Source organism: Myxocyprinus asiaticus, chromosome 42 (genome assembly GCF_019703515.2).
Source record: "Myxocyprinus asiaticus isolate MX2 ecotype Aquarium Trade chromosome 42, UBuf_Myxa_2, whole genome shotgun sequence".
In the NCBI taxonomy this organism is placed as follows: Eukaryota; Metazoa; Chordata; class Actinopteri; order Cypriniformes; family Catostomidae; genus Myxocyprinus; species Myxocyprinus asiaticus.
In genome coordinates this window covers 33854191-33873648 of record NC_059385.1, presented here as the reverse complement: position 1 = coordinate 33873648, position 19458 = coordinate 33854191, and the positions used below count along the sequence as shown (strand labels likewise).

Here is a 19458-nt window from a genome sequence, read left to right as displayed (position 1 = left end):
CAAACTGAGAGACCATTTTGAAGGCTCAGGAAACCTTTGCAGGTGTTTTGAGTTGATTAGCTGATTGGCATGTCACCATATTCTAATTTTTTGAGATAGTGAATTGGTGGGTTTTTGTTAAATGTGAGCCAAAATCATCACAATTAAAAGAACCAAAGACTTAAACTACTTCAGTCTGTGTGCATTGAATTTATTTAATACACGAGTTTCACAATTTGAGTTGAATTACTGAAATAAATGAACTTTTCCACGACATTCTAATTTATTGAGATGCACCTGTATATATATATATATATATATATATATATATATATATTACACACACACAAACACACACAGTACAAATTCTGTATGACAAATAATGTTCAAACATACTTAACTTTTCTGATTAGTTTGTCCTGGCACAGACTCAATAGCAAGTAAAATAAAGGTTAAACAAACTGCCTCTACAGTAACATGCTGAAATGTGTAGCATAGACTGTTATGTAGAAGAATTTCACAGCTACTCCAAGACTTTACTATGAATCTATGTATATTTTAATAAGAGAAAAGCTCACAGCACTTCAAATATGCATGCCCAATTTAGTGTACTCTGACATGGAATGCATTCTACGACAAATAATTTAACGAGAATGAGGTAGTTCTACAACTGAGGTAAATAACATTTTCTTATTTGAATATTATCTTAGCTTGACAACCATATAATATCAGATGAATTTCTAAGTTTATATCTCCTCATATACATTAGTTCCTTGTAGAAACAGCATAGGCATAGCTGATGATATTGTGTGTTTCCCCGGTTACTCTGAAATCGACTGGTGAAAACAACAGCCATAGCTTCTTCAGTCACTCAAGATCGTTTCGTGTGAATCTGTGAAATATCAGACGTTCCTCCTGTGATGATGCCCGTGGACATAATTTCACTTCTTTCTATCGGTTAAGCATCCAGGATAAACACACATATGCACCATTTAAAATAAATAAATAAATAAATAAAGATCTAAAGCAAAACCAATGAAGCTTATGTACACCGTTCTGTTGTAAACAAACAGAGCTGTGCTCTCGGTCCTCTCATGAATGCGCATAGGAGAGCTGGCCCGAAGTGAAGATTTACACTGAAAAAGTTCTATTTCTCACCCAAAGCGATTGTATCACTATAGAAGACATGGATTTAACCACTTGAGTCGTATGGATTACTTTTATGCTAGCTTTTTGTGCTTTCTGGAGCTTCAAAATTTTGGTCACCATTAATTTGCATTATATGGACCTACAAAGCTGATATTCTTCAAAAAACCTTTGTTTGTGTTCTGCAGAAGAAAGTAAGTTATACAATTCTGGATTGGCATGAGTGTGAGTAAATGATGAGAGAATTTTCATTTTTGTGTGAACTATTCTTTTAATTAATTAAACTAGTTACTTACGGCTTTTGTGGTCAGTGGTCAATAGTGTTTTTAACAGCCCTGTCTTTTAATATCTGTTCCTTTGCAAAGCTTAAATCATATTGTGATTTCACAAACAATCCACGCTGATATGAGCCAAAAACACATACATGCTGAAATGAGCCGAAGACATAAAATCCATTCTTAAATGAGCTTAACACACAATAAAAAAATCCACGAAGTCACACACACATAATCCTGCACTGATGCAATCAGGAACTGTTCAGCCACTCTTTCCCAATGTTGGGGTGCTTCAACAGAGGGTAAAGGAGAGATGCTGGTCTTTACAGCCGTGACAGCTCACATCTTCCATGTGATGGGATGCGGTTCTCACAACCGCAACATCTCACATCTTGCGTGTCATAATACACACAGGACACTTTTCTCTCGCAGCCAGCAGCAGTGAAATGATGCAAAACGAGATGCATTTTTAGAAGTTGAACTTTTTCCACTCTTAAAATGCAGCGCACACTGGTGTTGGTGTGGCCTTTAGGAATAGGGACCAATGACTCCCTAATGACTAAGTTTAGGCATGCAACTCTTCTTTGAACTTGTTATCTGTTAGCCAATCGGCTCACTCACATTTGATGTTATAAGTCAATCAGCTCACAGGGAGTAAGCTGATAGGTCCCTTAGACTTGTAAACTATGAGATCAAAGGGGAAAAAAAGCCAATCAGCTTAAGTTCTCTCTCATTGTCTAACATTTAAATTGCTCAGTTTTGCAGATAAACCGATTTCATTTTCTCTGAAAATGCTATTTGCTCAGGTGTTTGCTGGGGTTATCTTCTAACAGTTTGCTGCTTTTGGCCATGACACACAGAAGTGTGTTTTTAATAAGGTAAGCTTTAGCTAAATCTGGCTTTGGCACACATAGCTATCTTTGATCATTAGATTAATAAATCTACACAGAGCTAGTCTAAGTCACAAATAAACTCTGGGCTTTCCTGGTCTAGATACACATGAGTTGTTTATACCATTTGGCCAAGCCGGCCAAGAGATAAATTGAGATTTAGTACATTAGTGTTATGCCATTCGGCCAAGCTGGCCAGGCACACTGTGCTAGCATACACTTTGTGCACATGGCTTTTTGGAGCAGCAGCAGTACCCAAGTCTCGGCGGAAGTTCTGCATTGTTGGGGGGTTTGTGTTTTTTTTTTGTTTGTTTTTTTATGTGTTTGTGCAGCTTCCCTGCTTTGTTAGGAAAATGTACTGTATGTATGTCTAATTGTGCAGCAGCATGTTCTACATGCATGATGCAGCATGTCTTGTGTTTGTCTAATTGCACAGCAGCATGTCCATATGCTAACACAATATGTCTGTTTTTGTTCTAACAGTAGCAAGTCTTCCTACTTGCTCTGCAACAGCAGCAGCGTAGCAGTTCTAGTTCGCCAGGACCAAATCCAATCAATAAACAAACAAACATGCTAAATCATTCAGAGAGCTATCATGACTAAAATGACTAAGTTCAGGCACAAAACTCTACATGGTGCAAAAAAACTTCAAATCAAATAGTCTATTTATATTTGTCACTTCTGTTTTCATTTCCCTGAAAATTTCATAAACGTATGTTATTCCACTTGTGTAAGTACATTTGATATCTATGATATAGCCAATATTTATATTTTCTATCATTAAAAATGTATTTTCATTTAAGTAACAAAGCAAGCCAGAGCTGTAGCAACATTGTAACCTGAGGTGGAGGTCATGACCCCTTTACTTCTAAAAATATTTTTAGAATATATATATATATATATATATATAAGGAAATTAGCCTATTTTAAGTTTCGGCAGCCGTGCAAGGAAATAGTAGGCAGCCACCTAAATTACACCTTTAAGACCCATCAGAAGCCTCCATCAACCAGCTGGTTCGGCAGTGAACAGAACCAACACACAAGCAGTTAACAGTACAGGCCAAGGAGGTACAGCTAACACCTATTGCTTTTCAGGACTACAGGGCAAACAATGTCAGGTTAATGAAGGTTACTTTTAATACAGGATTGCGTTGCTGTTCATGAGAGTAATTATGTTATATTATACCATTTAATGTAGAGTAGCCCTAAATTTACTTTTGCATTAAAAGTGCAAATTTTCTCTCCGACAGTCAGTTGCATGAGTTGCACTCTCGCTCTCTTTCTCTCTCTCACACACACACACACACACACACACACACACACAGAGAGAGAGAGAGGGAGAGTGCACACTCTCATGCAATCGACAGTGAGAAAATAATAATATTTAAACAAAACATAAATACATAATGAATGCATAATAATTTTAGTAATGTAAAGTTAAATTTACATTCAATATTCATTGAATATTTGCTTACAGTGCGTAAGAGACTGTCTGAAAAGTCCACACATGTCGCTGGCTTCCAAACGTTCAATTAAAAAAAATTTTTTTTTAAGGTTGTAGTTTTATGTATATGTAATAAATGAAAGCTTGGAAACCGTCAATGTTTAAGTGTTGTGGGTGGAATTTTGGGTGTGTCTATGAAAGACCATCAGAGTATTTTCAAGGCATAATTCTCCAGCTACAGCAAGCATTGTCTTGTTTTAGTCAAATGGTTATATGCAGCATTAGTTTCACTAATTTGGACCTGACAGCTCCTGCTTTAGTTCTGCTTAATGTGTGCTGTATGTGCTGGTCTTTGTTTTCTTCAAAATAAGAAAAACAGTGTATATTAAGTTTACTTTAATGCCGCAATTTCCCATGTTATCATCATGAAACCCGGTCTGTATCTTCTGATTTTCTGGCCTATTCAATGCACCTGAGCCCAACTTGTTAAAGATTGATCTTATTTGGCAAGCATTCATTGTTTTAAAGTACAATAAATATTTTTGTATGTGTACATTTGTTGGGATTTCATTTCTGATACAACAATACAGTATACAGACTAATGCTATAATAATATGATTTATTTATTTATTTTCCAGCTGACTTGATCTGTTTATGGGATAGCTGACACAAAATACTTTTGGGAAGTTGGCATGTCCTGTGGTATGACATGCCATTCTCCATTTAAATCTTTTTAAAACTGCATTTTCTGATTTTGTATAATTGCTATGCATGCAGCTTTTTTTTTGGTGACCATTTACAATACCTGTACACGCTGACTTTACTGCTTAAATTCTAACCTAAAATCTTGATTTGTCATCATTTTACTTAATCATTTGACCTCATTAGTCATTCTAAAGAACAGCCTGGCAACATGGCTTAAAGTCTGTGGGTAAAACAAGAATGTTAGGGTGTACCGACTCATTTTACAAGCCTTTTTGTTCATATATTTTCAAAATTGTTACTCAAATTTGGTAAATCTTCGGCTGTTTTTAAAAAATGGCAATATGTCAGTAAATATTAAAGCAGCAAATGTTGTTTTATACATGTACATTTAAGACATTTAAGGTATAATAAATTTTTCCCCCTACAAGCACACCCCACCTGAAAATGTGATTCCTCATGACATGACTACTTTAATGACTTTGAACGCAGCTAATCAGAATTTACAGTCAGATCTATACATTTAATAATATTACTTTTACTGTTTTGAGTCTCTTATTTTAAACTCGTTAAACTTCAGATAAAAAGAGAAAATACTGAAATAAGATGGGTTATACTTTCTATTTGTAATATATTTCATTTACTGGACTATCCAAAAATAGGCATCACTTAATGGTTCATATATAAACCTTTTTTTTTATTTTTTATTATGTTTTTTTTTTTTTTTTTTACTGAACTTTCAGCAAAATAACTATATTGTGATAGCACTATTGTGATACTAAATTACTTACACTAGGATACAAGATTTTAATCTGCCCACCCCTTTTTTGATAGTACCTTCATGAGGAGCAGGCCTGTGCATCATAGACATGTGGTCTGGACTGACCGGGATGGGAATGCTGGCCTCAGGAGGGATGTTTTGGAACAGCTCACTACTGCTGTGATCCATGCAGTCCATGTAAGGCACAGCATGTGTGCTGTCCATGTAGTACATGATGTAGAAATTACACATCTCGTCATCTGAGGTGCCTCTGTGAGGGAGGAAACAAATAATGAACAAATTATTTCCACAAAATAAAGCTGTGACTGCTAGAACAACCAACTAAGAGCAGAACTAGTCTCAGCCTCAGATGGCACACCCACAGACCACCACAATGCACACAAAAATGGCAAGAGATTTTCAAATGGCAAACTTGGCTGGCTTTACACAATTTCAGAGAGTTAGTTCATATCAGCCAGCTGGGTAACAGTTGATTTTAAGTTTATTTACAAAGTTTAAGTTCCCAGGATGCTTTAAAGAGGAACAACTACTTGCTGAATTTGAAAATGTTGTTAATTAAAAATTGCACATTTTGTAAAGTTTGTGCCACTGAATCTTTGAAAGATATTCAGAGGGGGAATTCACTGAGAATAAACTGATCCCTCTGATAGCCTCTCTCCACCACCACAATCTAGTCACCTAAACTGGCTCTTTAAAATAATGAAAGTGGGCTTATTTGCATGAATAAAAAACATAAATGGCCATAAAAATTACAATGAAAATTCATTTAAAGCTACACTATGTAACTTTTGACCCTCTAGCAGTTGAAGCATAGAAATCCAAGTTACTTGCGGAGGAACACTGTTATGGTAATTACGTCAGTTGGGCTTTGGCTCTGCTCTCCTGCACAGATGAATCTGATGGTTTGAGGAGTACCGGTGTAACCATGGTTACAGGTGATCAACTTATCAGAGTGAATGTCACTAACAATGACAAAACTCACCACCTCCTCTCAAAAAATTAATTTAATAAATAACGAGAGGAAGAAAAGCCGGATATCTGAAAAAATCTGTCTTATCAGAATCAGAAGAATCAGAATTAGCTTTATTGCCAAGTGTTCTCGCATACATAAGGAATTTTTTTGGTGACAGGAGAAACAAGTGAACACAGAACATTACAGTGAGACAGAATATAAAACAAGATAAGAGTATAAATAGACATACAAATAATAGGACATATAACATAGAATGGTGTATGTATATGTGCAAATGGTAATGTATGTGCAAGGTAGGTGTATGTACAGTTATTGAATTAAATCAGAGGGGATTTACACATGTACATGAAATATTATTTAAATTTTTGCACTATGGGAGACTTCTGAGGCAGTTTAATTGTTCATGTGGAAAATGTCCTGAGGGTAGAAACTGTTCTTGTGTCTGGATATCCTGGCACTCAGTGCTCTGTAGCGCCGGTCAGAGGGCAACAGTTCAAAGAGGGAGTGGGCAAGGTGTGTGGAGTCCAGAGTGATTCTACCTGCACGTTTCCTCACTCTGGAGATGTACAGGTCTTGGAGGGTGGGCAGGGAGGCACCAATAATCCTCTCAGCAGTCCTGACTGTCCGTTGTAGTTTCCCTCTGTCTGATTTGGTGGCTGAACCAAACCAGACAGTTATAGATGTACACAGGACAGACTCAATGACAGCCGAGTAGAACTGTGTCAGAAGCTCCTGTGGCAGGTTGAACTTCCTCAGCTGCCGAAGGAAGTACAACCTCTGCTGAGTCTTCTTCACAATGGAGTCTACTGGCACTTTTCTACTGCACGTTACGGTTCGACTCGACTCGACTCTTCTCGCTTTACTTTTCTGAGCTTGCTTTTCTACTGCAGTTTAGTGCCACCTCAACATGGGTGGGATTATAGGCTGATCGTCATAGTTGCGCCACCTCTACTGCCATGACATCATCTTAAACGCGACACAAACATTACTGACCATAAACAATAACACGACCGCTAGCTGTTAGCTACTAGCTCATTGTGCTGCAAGCAGTTGTTGCATGGTGATTTTACACAAGTGTAACAGTTAAATTGGCCTGGTGTTTTAGAAGCAAGCTTTCCAGTAGCTGGTCAACTAAAAGTGGCCGAGCGGTGGTGGCGTAGTGGGCTAAAGCACACCATTGTGTCAGCCACCACCATTGTGTCCTTGAGCAAGACACTTAACTCCAGGTTGCTCCGGGGGGATTGTCCCTGTAATAAGTGCACTGTAAGTCGCTTTGGATAAAAGTGTCTGCCAAATGCATAAAATGTAAATCTAATGTAAAATGTAAATAAAGTGAAGCTTTCAAGCAGAATATAGGGTTAGCGTAACAAAAAGTACCATCCTCCATCGTGGACTCCAATAACACCGTGGCCAAGTCCAGGGCACTCTCCCTCCCATTGCTCACCGGTCTATTGCCATAGATAGCGTCCACTTTCTTCTGTTTGAACCACTCTGTCTGTTGTGGTCCTTGATGGTTCTGTAATCACTTTTAAGTTTTTTAAATTTTCCCCTACACTGTTGGTAGGTCCGGTGGTAGCCGTGTGTGGCCAACAGCTGAGACACTTCCTGAAAGACTTCTTCGTTTCACGTCGTTTCGTTCGTCGCTAGAGAGAGGAACGTCTGCACCTCGTTTATTGACCATGGCATGGTTTTGCGTACAGCCATTTCTTTTTACAATTCGAAAGTCGCGTGAACAAATGATGTTGCTAACTGATGTCCCATGTCACAAATCCAGTGACACTGGTAGTGACGATTCTCTCTGACCAATCAGTGATCTGCAGGGTTCTGACATCACATTTAGTATCGGCTCGACTCGCTCGGAACATCGACCAAGGTGGTACTAAAAAAAGTATCAGGTACCAGGTACTAGCCACAGTGGAAAACCCCCAAAAAGCGAGCAGAGTCGAGTCGAGCTGTACCCTGCAGTGGAAAAGCCCCATATGTCACCATCACGGATGAGGCTGATGAACGTGGTGTCATCTGCAAACTTCAGGAGCTTGACAATGGGGTCTTTTGCAGTGCAGTCAATTGTGTACAGAAAAGCAGTGGAGAGAGAACACATCCCTGAGGAGCACCAGTGCTAATAGTGAGGGTCCTGGATGTGAGTTTCCCCAGTCTCACTAGCTGCTGCCTATCTGTCAGAAAGCTGCTGATCCATCGACAGATTGGGGTGGGCACGGAGAGCTGGGTCAGTTTGGTTGGAGTCCCAGGTGTGGAATGGTGATGGCGTAGTGGGCTAAAGCACATGACTGGTAATCAGAAGGTTGTTGGTTCGATCCCCACCATTGTGTCCTTGAGCAAGGCACTTAACTCCAGGTTGCTCCAGGAGAATTGTCCCTGTAATAAGCATCTGCCAAACGCATAAATGTAAATGTCTGTCGAGGTATTTCAGGATATAATGCAGTCCCATGTTGACAGCATCATCCACAGACCTGTTTGCTCAGTAAGCAAACTGAAGGGGGTCCAGCAGGGGTCCAGTGATGTCCTTCAGGTAGGCTAAAACCAGTCTCTCAAATGTCTTCATGACCACAGATGTGACAGGTCAGGTCTGTAGTCATATAGTCCTGTGATTTTGGCATTTTTGGGGACCAGAATGATGGTGGAGCATTTGAAGCAGCAGGGAACTTCACACTGCTCCAGTGATCTATTGAAGATCTGTGTGAAGATGGGGGACAGTTGGTCAGAGCAGACATTCAGACAGGCAGGTGAAACACCATCTGGGCTTGAAGCTTTCCTAGTCTTTTGTTTCTGAAAGACCCAGCACACATCCTTGTCACAGATCACAAGTGCAGATTGAGTAGCCGGAGGGGGGAATAGGGGGTTCCAGGAGGTGTTGGTGTGTGTGTGTGAAGTGAAGATCCGAGCAGGGGAAGGGTGTGAGACTGGGCTTTTCAAACCTGCAGTAAAACACATTCAGTTCATCAGCCATTAGTTGACTCTCTACAGAGCGAGGGGGAGGTATCATATACTTGGTAATGCTTTTTAGGCCTTTCCACACAGATGCAGGATCATTGGCTGAAAACTGTTTTTTTCAGCTTTTCAGACTAGCTTCTTTTAGTCACTCTGATTTCCTTAGTCAATGTGTTCTTGGCCTGGTTGTACAATATTTTATCCCCACTTCTGTAAGCATCCTCTTTGACATGACAAAGCTGTCTGAGTTTTCCTGTAAACCATGGTTTATCGTAATTGAATGATAAAAATGTCCTAGTAGGAATGCACATATCCTCACATGAAACTGATATATGATGTCACAGTATCTGTGAGCTCGTACAAGTCTGTGGCTGCAGCCTAAAAAAAACACTCCAATACTGTGTGTGAAAGTGATTCAACTGACTAGTACATTTTTTTAGTTTTGATTAAGTCATTTAGTATCAAACAAACACAATTTGTTCTTAGAACTGCAACTTACATAATTACTTGCTCCTCAACATCACGTATAAAAACAAACTGAGGTTGGTCAATTTACATGTCAGTCAGATGGTCTCTTGCTGTGCAGTTCTTGCTGAGGATAAGCAGCAAATGGACCAGACTTTATACCAATCTAACTCCAAAATACAAAGTAGCAACAACTAATTTAAAACCACACTATGTGCTCTGTGATGTTTTTTTCTCTCTCTCATCTTTCTTTTAAGGCCAAGGGCCATGACCCCTGTTTTTTTTTTTTTTTTTTTTTTTTTTTTTTTGTCTGTATGTCTCTGACTTCATTTCCAAAGCAGCCGTTCTAATATCACATCTCTATCAAGTGTTTGTGTGGGACTGGCCGCTTCCTGGGAGATGTGTCAATGCACTATTGTGTGCTCTCCCTATCACCATGGTAACAGAAATGACAAGGCAGGTGCACATATATGCCCACGCAGTCAAGCTCAAATGGGATATGATGAAACACAGAGAACGCGACAAGCAGGCCAGTGCTGTGTATAATTAACCATTTTTCAAACACCACACAAACAGTCTCAAGGAGATGTACAACAGCCATTTGTCACACACTTTGTGGATGTGAATTTCAGAAGAGGACTACAACAGTGTGCAAAAAGAGCAAAAGAGAAATTCTGAAAAAATTAACAGCATGCATAAAACAGAATCACTTGTACAACACACTTACTGCCACAGTAACAAACAAGGGGGATGAATGAAACTAAAACAAATGTTAATAAGCTGCATTATGAAACAATGTGTTAATAAGCTGCATTATGAAACAGTGGGAGTCTAACTAAATGTATTAATTATCGGCAAGACTGTGAACTTACCCGATTCGAGTCTTAATGGTTCTTCCTTCTCCTGTGAACACACAACGAGCAGCCAGTATGTCTCCATTTTTAATGTCAATGGCATTGGAAGTTGGATAAAAAGCCTGCAAACAAGGAAAGTAATTTAATTTACTGTCATTTCTAACCAGCATTGGAGAGACAAAAAATATGAAAATGTCTGCAGATTGGCCACTGGCCAGTATACATAACAACAAATACAAACACATTCATTAACTAATAATAAATGAGTAGATGATGCTTAACATGTACATGGAATTTTTTTTTTTTTATCAACATAAAATTGTTATGTTTTAATGTATATGCATAAGACAATGTGTATATCTTAGGTCCTGTAACAGGTGACCATTTCTGGATCTGCGGCAATGACATTTTTTAAAATAAAATTATAATGATAATATAAATCAATTAATACGAAGAGCCCTATTTTAAGAGCACTATGTCTTAAATGCAGTACTATGCAATGTTATCACACAAAATTAGTGGACATGGCCATGAAGTTTTTTTCTCCCCAGTTTAGAATGCCCAATTCCCAATGCACTCTAAGTCCTCGTGGTGGCATAGTGACTCACCTCAATCAGGGTGGCGGAGGATGAATCTCTGCCTCTGCGTCTGAGACCGTCAATCCACGCATCTTATCACGTGGCTTGTTGAGCGTGTTACCGCGGAGATGTAGGCTTCATGCCATTCTCCGCAGCATCCACGCAAAACTCACCACGTGCCCCACCGTGAGCGAACCACATTATAGCGACCACGAGGAGGTTACCCCATGTGACTCTACCCTCCCTAGCAACCAGGCCAATTTGGTTGCTTAGGAGACCTGGCTGGAGTCACTCAGCACGCCCTGGATTTGAACTCGTGACTCCAGGGGTGGTAGTCAGCGTCTTTACTCGCTGAGCTACCCAGGCCCCCATGGCCATAAAGTTTTGATATTTTTGTGCAAGCACACCTTCAGTCTAGGCACAAGTGGGTTGCCGTAATTACGTGCGCAAACCGCTAATGGGCTGGGTGAGGTGCAATTTAATTCTGAGGTTCTTCTCTGGTTATTGCACCGTTTGCATCCTATAATATGTTCTCCCTGTCAAGCATTGTCGAAATAAATGAAGACAGCCTATTCATAAGGATTTAGTAGTGTAAATGAGCTGTAAGCAATGCAGTCTTGACAGTGTTCTGGGACACCGCTCTTTGCTTTACTGCTCTCCCATTGTTTAGGTTTGGTGATGTATTTTTTATATATACAGTATACTGTATATGTTTCTCTGTTTATTGTTTTATGTTTAATTTCTCTAAAGCATCCTTGAGCTTTGGAAAGGCGCTATACAAAATAAACGTATTATTGTTATTAATCATATTGATCTACTGACACAAATTATGGCTAGTATTAAAAGTGACCAATAGCTCTTTGATATCATCAGCTGGTAGAATCCCCAAACTGCAAAAGCAGGAGTTTAGACTTTGCCCCGAGATGATTAATGATTAATATTTCTCAGGAAAATAGCTAATTGTGCCACTTCATTAACATACAATACACCCACAGATAGTGCAAGCACTCCCACCAACCTGTGCGTTACGCTGGTAAGAAAATTCAAATTAGCATTCTCGCGAAAACTGTATTGGACGCAGCGCATGATCATTGTGCATAGCGCTTGCACCAAGTGTGGTCACGAAAACAGATCCCTATAGCTCTCTGTATCTACAGCTCTATGAAAACATGGATGAAATTGAGAGTGACATGTAACATTGCAGAATGCCATATGCTGCTTCAAGAATGGGGAATGATTCAATTAAAGCACATTTCCAAATGAACAAGACCATGAGTGAAACATGACATGATGACATGTTCACTAAACCTTTGATCACCAACAAACCTCAAGAAAGACTTCTGTGGACCAGTGGGCGCCATGTGAGGTTCGGACATGTGAACGGCGAGCTCTGCGCACTTTGCTAGTTTTGGTAGCTGGTGAGATTCAATACACCCTGTTCCATAACTGTTCTAGGAAGAAAATATGTTAAATCATTCCAAATCCTCGTGCTCTGGAGACATTAAAAGACACTTACGTGCTCAAGCTGAAGCCCCTGAGCGACAGGCCAAAAGCCTGGGACTCAATTTGGCCAGTGAGGTGAAAGAGATTCAGCGTCAACTGTTGAACATGTCGGCGATGCTGACGAAGGTCGTTGCTGACTTGGAGGATCTTGCTGTAATACGTCGATCGATCACTGCCATGGAGATGAAATTCACTGAGTTGGTTACAAGAGTGGCGGATGTTGGAAACAGATCGATTATCTGGAGTCATCGGAGAGGGAATTAGCTGCTAACCCGCTAGTGACCAAGGTAGACTTGGAGCACGTCTGGGAAAAGTTGGAAGACCTTGTCACCCGATAAAGATCTTGTGTTATGCAAGACGAGGAGTACATTTCTTGGAAGATCCACAGCAATTTCTTGTGTCCAGATTTTATTTTTTTGCGAATTCGACAAAACAGAAACGTGATTGATTCAAGGAATGCAAGAAACTCTTACATCAATGGAAGGTCGCATTTGCACTAATGTTCCCAGCCAAATTGAGAATAGATACCAAGGATGGCCACAAAATATTTACATGCCCACTGCAAGCGATGTCCTTAATAAAGTCAATGGAATGAGTAAGTCATGGTGTGATTCTCACGTTGCAGCCAAGTGAGCCTGAATCAATGAACATTCACTTGACCGTCCGAGGAAGCTGGGCGCCTTTTTTGTTTCTTTTTGTGCTGTTCTGCATAACGGCTGGAGATTGTTTTGTGGAATAACACTCCTTCAAGAAACTTTTGCATCGACGGAGGGTCGCTTTTGCACTGAAGTTCCCAGCCAGGTTGAGAACAGATGCTAAGGATGGCCACAAAGTATTTCCTTGTCCCCAACAAGCATTGTCCTTTATAAAGTCAATGGAATGATTAAGTCATTGTGTGGTGCTCGCTTTGCAGCCAAGTGGACCTGACTCACTGAACATTCACTTGACCATTCGGGACAGTTTGTGAAAGAATCTGCACGTTCTTTGTGTTTATGCCTCTTATTGGCTGGAGTTTGTTTTGTGGAGTATTTTCTGCAGGACATTGGAATGATTAGGTCATCTGCTGCACTCATGAAACAGCTGGCTCACTGAACATTCTGTTTGACTGTCCGAGGAAACTGAACGGCTTTTTTGCATGTGTGTGTGTGTGTGTGTGTGTGTGCTGGTTCCGCTAGAGGCTGGAGTTTGTTTTGGGGAGGAACACACCTTCGGGACTGTTATGCAGATGAATCTACATGTTCTTCATGTTTATTCTGCCTATTGGCTGGAGTTTGTTTTATAGATTTTCTTCTGTTATGTAATTCTGTCTCTCAAAATTTTTATAGAATCACCGGACTTGAGCAATCCGACGGCAAAGTTATTGCGGGGGCTCTCGTAGGAGTACATGGACTGTTTGAGTTAAGAGGGATGGATGCCGGTTGGTGCTGTCGTGTGCAGGGTTAATGCGCACGTTTTTCCTTTTTTCTGTTTGTTTGGTTCGGGGGGAATTTCAGGGTTTGATTATTGCACTAATGTTGGAATGTGGTCTTTATAATTTTATTTTTGACACAATATATTTTTTCTCATATGTCAAAATGTCAAATGTTAATATGAGTGGATTGTCTCTCTCCACATGGAATGTAAATGAGTTGGGGCACCCCATAAAAAGAAGGAAGGTTATTTATTTTCTTAAACGACATAAATATGATATACTGTTTCTTCAAGAAATGCATCTTTCCCCGCAGGAAGCTGAAAAATTTGGAAGGATATGGGGTGGGCCAGTTCTTTAGTGCTGGCTCAAGTAAGGGCAGGGGAGTCATTACATTGAAAGTAAACATCTACAATTCAAATGTCTCAAACAGAGTAATTAAATTAGGAAGAGTCATTATTTTTTTAGCAGAAATTCAGGGGCAAAGGTTGATTTTGGCAAATATTTGCGCACCTAACGCTGATGATCAGGGCTTTTTAATAGATCTTGAAGGGATGTTGCAAGCCGCTGGCACCCCTCATGATATAATATTGGGAGGAGACTTTAATCTTTTGATGGACTCAGTCCTTGATCACATTGAAGCAAAAGTGTGTAAGCCCCCTAGAGCAACACTGACACTTCACAGGATGTGTAAAAATCTTGGTCTTACAGATATTTAGACACTTTTGAACCCATCTGGTAGGGACTATACATTCTTTTCATCAGTCCATAAGGTACAGGTGCATCTCAATAAATTAGAATGTCGTGGAAAAGTTCATTTATTTCAGTAATTCAACTCAAATTGTGAAACTCGTGTATTAAATAAATTCAATGCACACAGACTGAAGTAGTTTAAGTCTTTGGTTCTTTTAATTGTGATGATTTTGGCTCACATTTAACAAAAACCCACCAATTCACTATCTCAACAAATTAGAATACATCATAAGACCAATAAAAAAAACATTTTTAGTGAATTGTTGGCCTTCTGGAAAGTATGTTCATTTACTGTATATGTACTCAATACTTGGTAGGGGCTCCTTTTGCTTTAATTACTGCCTCAATTCGGCGTGGCATGGAGGTGATCAGTTTGTGGCACTGCTGAGGTGGTATGGAAGCCCACGTTTCTTTGACAGTGGCCTTCAGCTCATCTGCATTTTTTGGTCTCTTGTTTCTCATTTTCCTCTTGACAATACCCCACAGATTCTCTATGGGGTTCAGGTCTGGTGAGTTTGCTGGCCAGTCAAGCACACCAACACCATGGTCATTTAACCAACTTTTGGTGCTTTTGGCAGTGTGGGCAGGTGCCAAATCCTGCTGGAAAATGAAATCAGCATCTTTAAAAAGCTGGTCAGCAGAAGGAAGCATGAAGTACTCCAAACTTTTTTGGTAAACGAGTGCAGTGACTTTGGTTTTCAAAAAACACAATGGACCAACACCAGCAGATGACATTGCACCCCAAATCATCACAGACTGTGGAAACTTAACACTGGACTTCAAGCAACTTGGGCTATGAGCTTCTCCACCCTTCCTCCAGACTCTAGGACCTTGGTTTCCAAATGAAATACAAAACTTGCTCTCATCTGAAAAGAGGACTTTGGACCACTGGGCAACAGTCCAGTTCTTCTTCTCCTTAGCCCAGGTAAGACGCCTCTGACATTGTCTGTGGTTCAGGAGTGGCTTAACAAGAGGAATACAACAACTGTAGCCAAATTTCTTGACACGTCTGTGTGTGGTGGCTCTTGATGCCTTGACCCCAGCCTCAGTCCATTCCTTGTGAAGTTCACCCAAATTCTTGAATCGATTTTGCTTGTCAATCCTCATAAGGCTGCGGTTCTCTCGGTTGGTTGTGCATCTTTTTCTTCCACACTTTTTCCTTCCACTCAACTTTCTGTTAACATGCTTGGATACAGCACTCTGTGAACAGCCAGCTTCTTTGGCAATGAATGTTTGTGGCTTACCCTCCTTGTGAAGGGTGTCAATGATTGTCTTCTGGACAACTGTCAGATCAGCAGTCTTCCCCATGATTGTGTAGCCTAGTGAACCAAACTGAGAGACCATTTTGAAGGCTCAGGAAACCTTTGCAGGTGTTTTGAGTTGATTAGCTGATTGGCATGTCACCATATTCTAATTTGTTGAGATAGTGAATTGGTGGGTTTTTGTTAAATGTGAGCCAAAATCATCACAATTAAAAGAACCAAAGACTTAAACTACTTCAGTCTGTGTGCATTGAATTTATTTAATACACGAGTTTCACAATTTGAGTTGAATTACTGAAATAAATGAACTTTTCCACAACATTCTAATTTATTGAGATGCACCTGTATATTCTACAATAGATTTTTTTTTTTTACATCTAAGTCCCTCATTTCATCCGTTGTTGATTGCTCAATTGGAAACATCTTAGTCTCAGATCACGCCCTGGTGAGTTTAGAGGTGTTGCCACATATGGAGAAAGAGAAATCATATAGCTGGTGCTTTAAAGTATTTCTTTTGCAAAATCCTGATTTCCAACAAATGTTAAAGGCTGAAATCAATGTTTATATGGAGACCAACTGGTTCTCAGTATCGTCTGTGGGCGTGGCTTGGGAGGCACTTAAGGTGGTTCTTAGGGGCTGGATCATACAGTATGCCTCATTCATCAAAAAATCCAAAGCACGAGAACTTGTGGAGTTGGAAGGGAATATTAGTGCCGAGGCAGAGCTGAAGCACCATTTGTCATCTGATGGCCTCAGAGAATTGACGCGGTTGAAATACAGATATAATACTATTTTGTCGCGGAAGGTGGAGTTTTGGCTATTTAGGGCTATTGAGTCGGGGACAAAGCTGGGAAGCTTTTGGCTAGATATATAAAGCAGAGAGAGTCTTTTTCTACCATTACCTCGGCCATTGATATTAATAATGCTTTTAAAGAATTCTATCTTGATCTTTATAGTTCCACGTCTTTGTCTACTGAGGAAGATATTAGACATTTTGTGGAACCATTAGAACTCCCTAAACTGATGACTAAGCAAAAAAATTATCTTTATTCTGAGATAACCTTGGAGGAGCTTAGCGAGGTAAGATGAGCCAAATGGCTTTGCCGCTGAGTTTTTTAGATCTTATGCTACAGAACTGGCCCTGCTTTTGTTAGAAGTGAATACGGAATAATTAAAGAATGGAAAATTTCTGCCAACTATGACACAAGCCCGGATCAGTCTGATTCTGAAAAAGACAAAGATCAAAGCGAGTGTAAGAATTATCGTCCAATTTCCCTGATCCAGCTAGACATTAAAATATTGTCAAAAATTTTGGCTAACTGATTAATTAAAGTTATGACATCTCTTATACATATAGATCAGGTGGGGTTTATTCGGGGCCACAGCTCTTCTGATAACATTAGGCATCTCATCAATATTATGTGGTCAGTGGCGAATGATCGGACTTCGGTCGTGGCCATCTCACTTGACGCCGAAAAGGCGTTTCATATGGTAGAATTAGATTATCATTTTACGATTTTGGAAATATACAGGTTCGGGAATACTTTTATTGGATGGATTAAGTTACTTTATAGACACCCAGTAGCGGCAGTACAAACAAATGGATTAATTTCGGATTATTTTACTGGACAGGGGCACCTGGCAGTGTTGCCCTCTTTCCCCATTATTGTTCTGTCTTGCCCTAGAACCATGAGCAGCTGCGATAAGAAGGGAAAATGATTTCCCAGGGGTGGTGGCGGGAGGTGTGGCGCATAAGCTTTTGCTTTACGTAGATGATATTTTATTATTCGTCACAGCTAATTACAAACCCAACATTTATCTGGAGAGTCTACAGTTGCTACAACAATGCCTGAGTCAGATCAAAATCAAGGCAAACCTGCTGCACACTGCTGCAAACATTACAGGCTCTATTTTTGTGACCATGCTAGGTGCAGCGCTACACACTGCATGAAAAGAGTCAAATCTGGAAACTCCCACTTCAAGTTTGCCAAATGTATTAGGACCCAAAATGGACCCAAGTAACATAAAACCGTTAACGTCCACAAAAAGCCACATCTCAATTCAGCAGACATGTACAAAGAGCTGTGAAGTGTGACAGAAATTTACAGTTGAAATTTGGCTGGTTGTGATGACTGATGGCAGTCCTGCTAAGAAGGCCTTTTATATATTAATGACTGGTAATTGTGAGTGAAAGGTGTTAGGTGATTGCTGTGTTTTCAGAGCACATGGGGAAGGCAAATAACTGAAAGTTTGGCTGATTGTAGGCTACAGCGAACTACATTACTGTACAGACAAACATGCTAAAATAAACACCCTGAATGTAAAAATTGTTAACCAAACAGTGGTGATAATATAACTCAATAATAACTGTAATAAAAATGATTTTAAAATACAGAGATTTATCTGTATTTATTTAGTTTTATTATGTACATTTTCAATACCTACACTGTTACCATGTGCTGACATAATAGTTAATTTAAATGGCTAATGGATCATTCATAATAACTGCCTAAAGCATTTGGTCAATAGCCATGATCACTTGGTCAAGAAATGTCCACCAAACAACATTACAGAAAATCAAATAAGAGTTTATTATCATCCTTTTTTTTTTTTTTTCAAAGTATGGGTATTAAAGAAATTAAATACAGTTCAGTAGTAAACAACTAAAAGCAGAAAAATAAAGTTTCATTAAAAAAATCCAAAATTATAAAATTTCTGTTGTTAAAAAATAATCTGACATGTGCATAACCCACAATATGAAAACTTTAGGAATCATAAAGGCCTAAATCACAACCATTGTGCAGAGTGGTATTACTAATACATTCTCTTTTGCCTGGCTTAACTGCACAGATTCAGTACTAAATACACATCTGCCTGCAATACGTTCCACAGGTAGGAAATTACTTCAGAGTCAGTCTGTGTGCCCTGTAAACTCCAAACCTCCACAGGGCTCCCAAAAAATTTTCAGTCTGTCAAACTGGAGGTATTCAACAGCTTTTTTCAGCCAAGGCTTTAAGGTGCATGCATCTATACAGAAAAGACTTGTAAAAATAAGCCTACTAGAAATATTTACTGGAGTAAAAAGCGTAACAGCTATCTCCCCCATTGTTGACTGTTCATGATTGACCAACCCCCTAATCCCCACACGCACCTCCACCTCAAATCTCACCCCCCCCCCATTTAATATCCATTTTTATGTTGGTTTAACTATCAAGTCTTTCTCTTACTAACAATATTTTATGTCTTTTTAGCGTCCTGCAAGACTTATGAGGCTACGAGGAAGAAGTGATTATTTGCATCATGGAAAGATAGAGCTGAGAGACTCAATCAAGACTGTGGTAAAAAGAGAGAATAGTAAGTTTCAAATAAAAAATACAATTGATGTATTAGCCAAATGTTATTAAGAGTTCTTTAAGTGGTAACCACTGAAGGTTAAATGACTGTTATGTTTTGCAGTTGCTGAAGACCAGGTCAACAGAGAGAGACACAGGAGGAT

The 19458-nt window shown here is 39.5% G+C and overlaps 1 protein-coding gene across 7 annotated transcripts in view; it reads right to left on the bottom strand.

Annotated features, from left to right (window-relative positions):
- LOC127432330 (peptidyl-glycine alpha-amidating monooxygenase B-like) overlaps nucleotides 1-19458 on the bottom strand; it is a 349064-nt gene that overhangs the window by 141859 nt on the left and 187747 nt on the right. For all 7 annotated transcript variants that reach the window (XM_051683244.1, XM_051683248.1, XM_051683251.1 and 4 more), the window contains 2 exons: nucleotides 10477-10580; nucleotides 5274-5467 (listed from right to left, as the gene is read on the bottom strand). In XM_051683244.1, the coding sequence (XP_051539204.1) occupies nucleotides 5274-5467; nucleotides 10477-10580 (298 nt within the window). The remainder of the gene's footprint in view (nucleotides 1-5273; nucleotides 5468-10476; nucleotides 10581-19458) is intronic.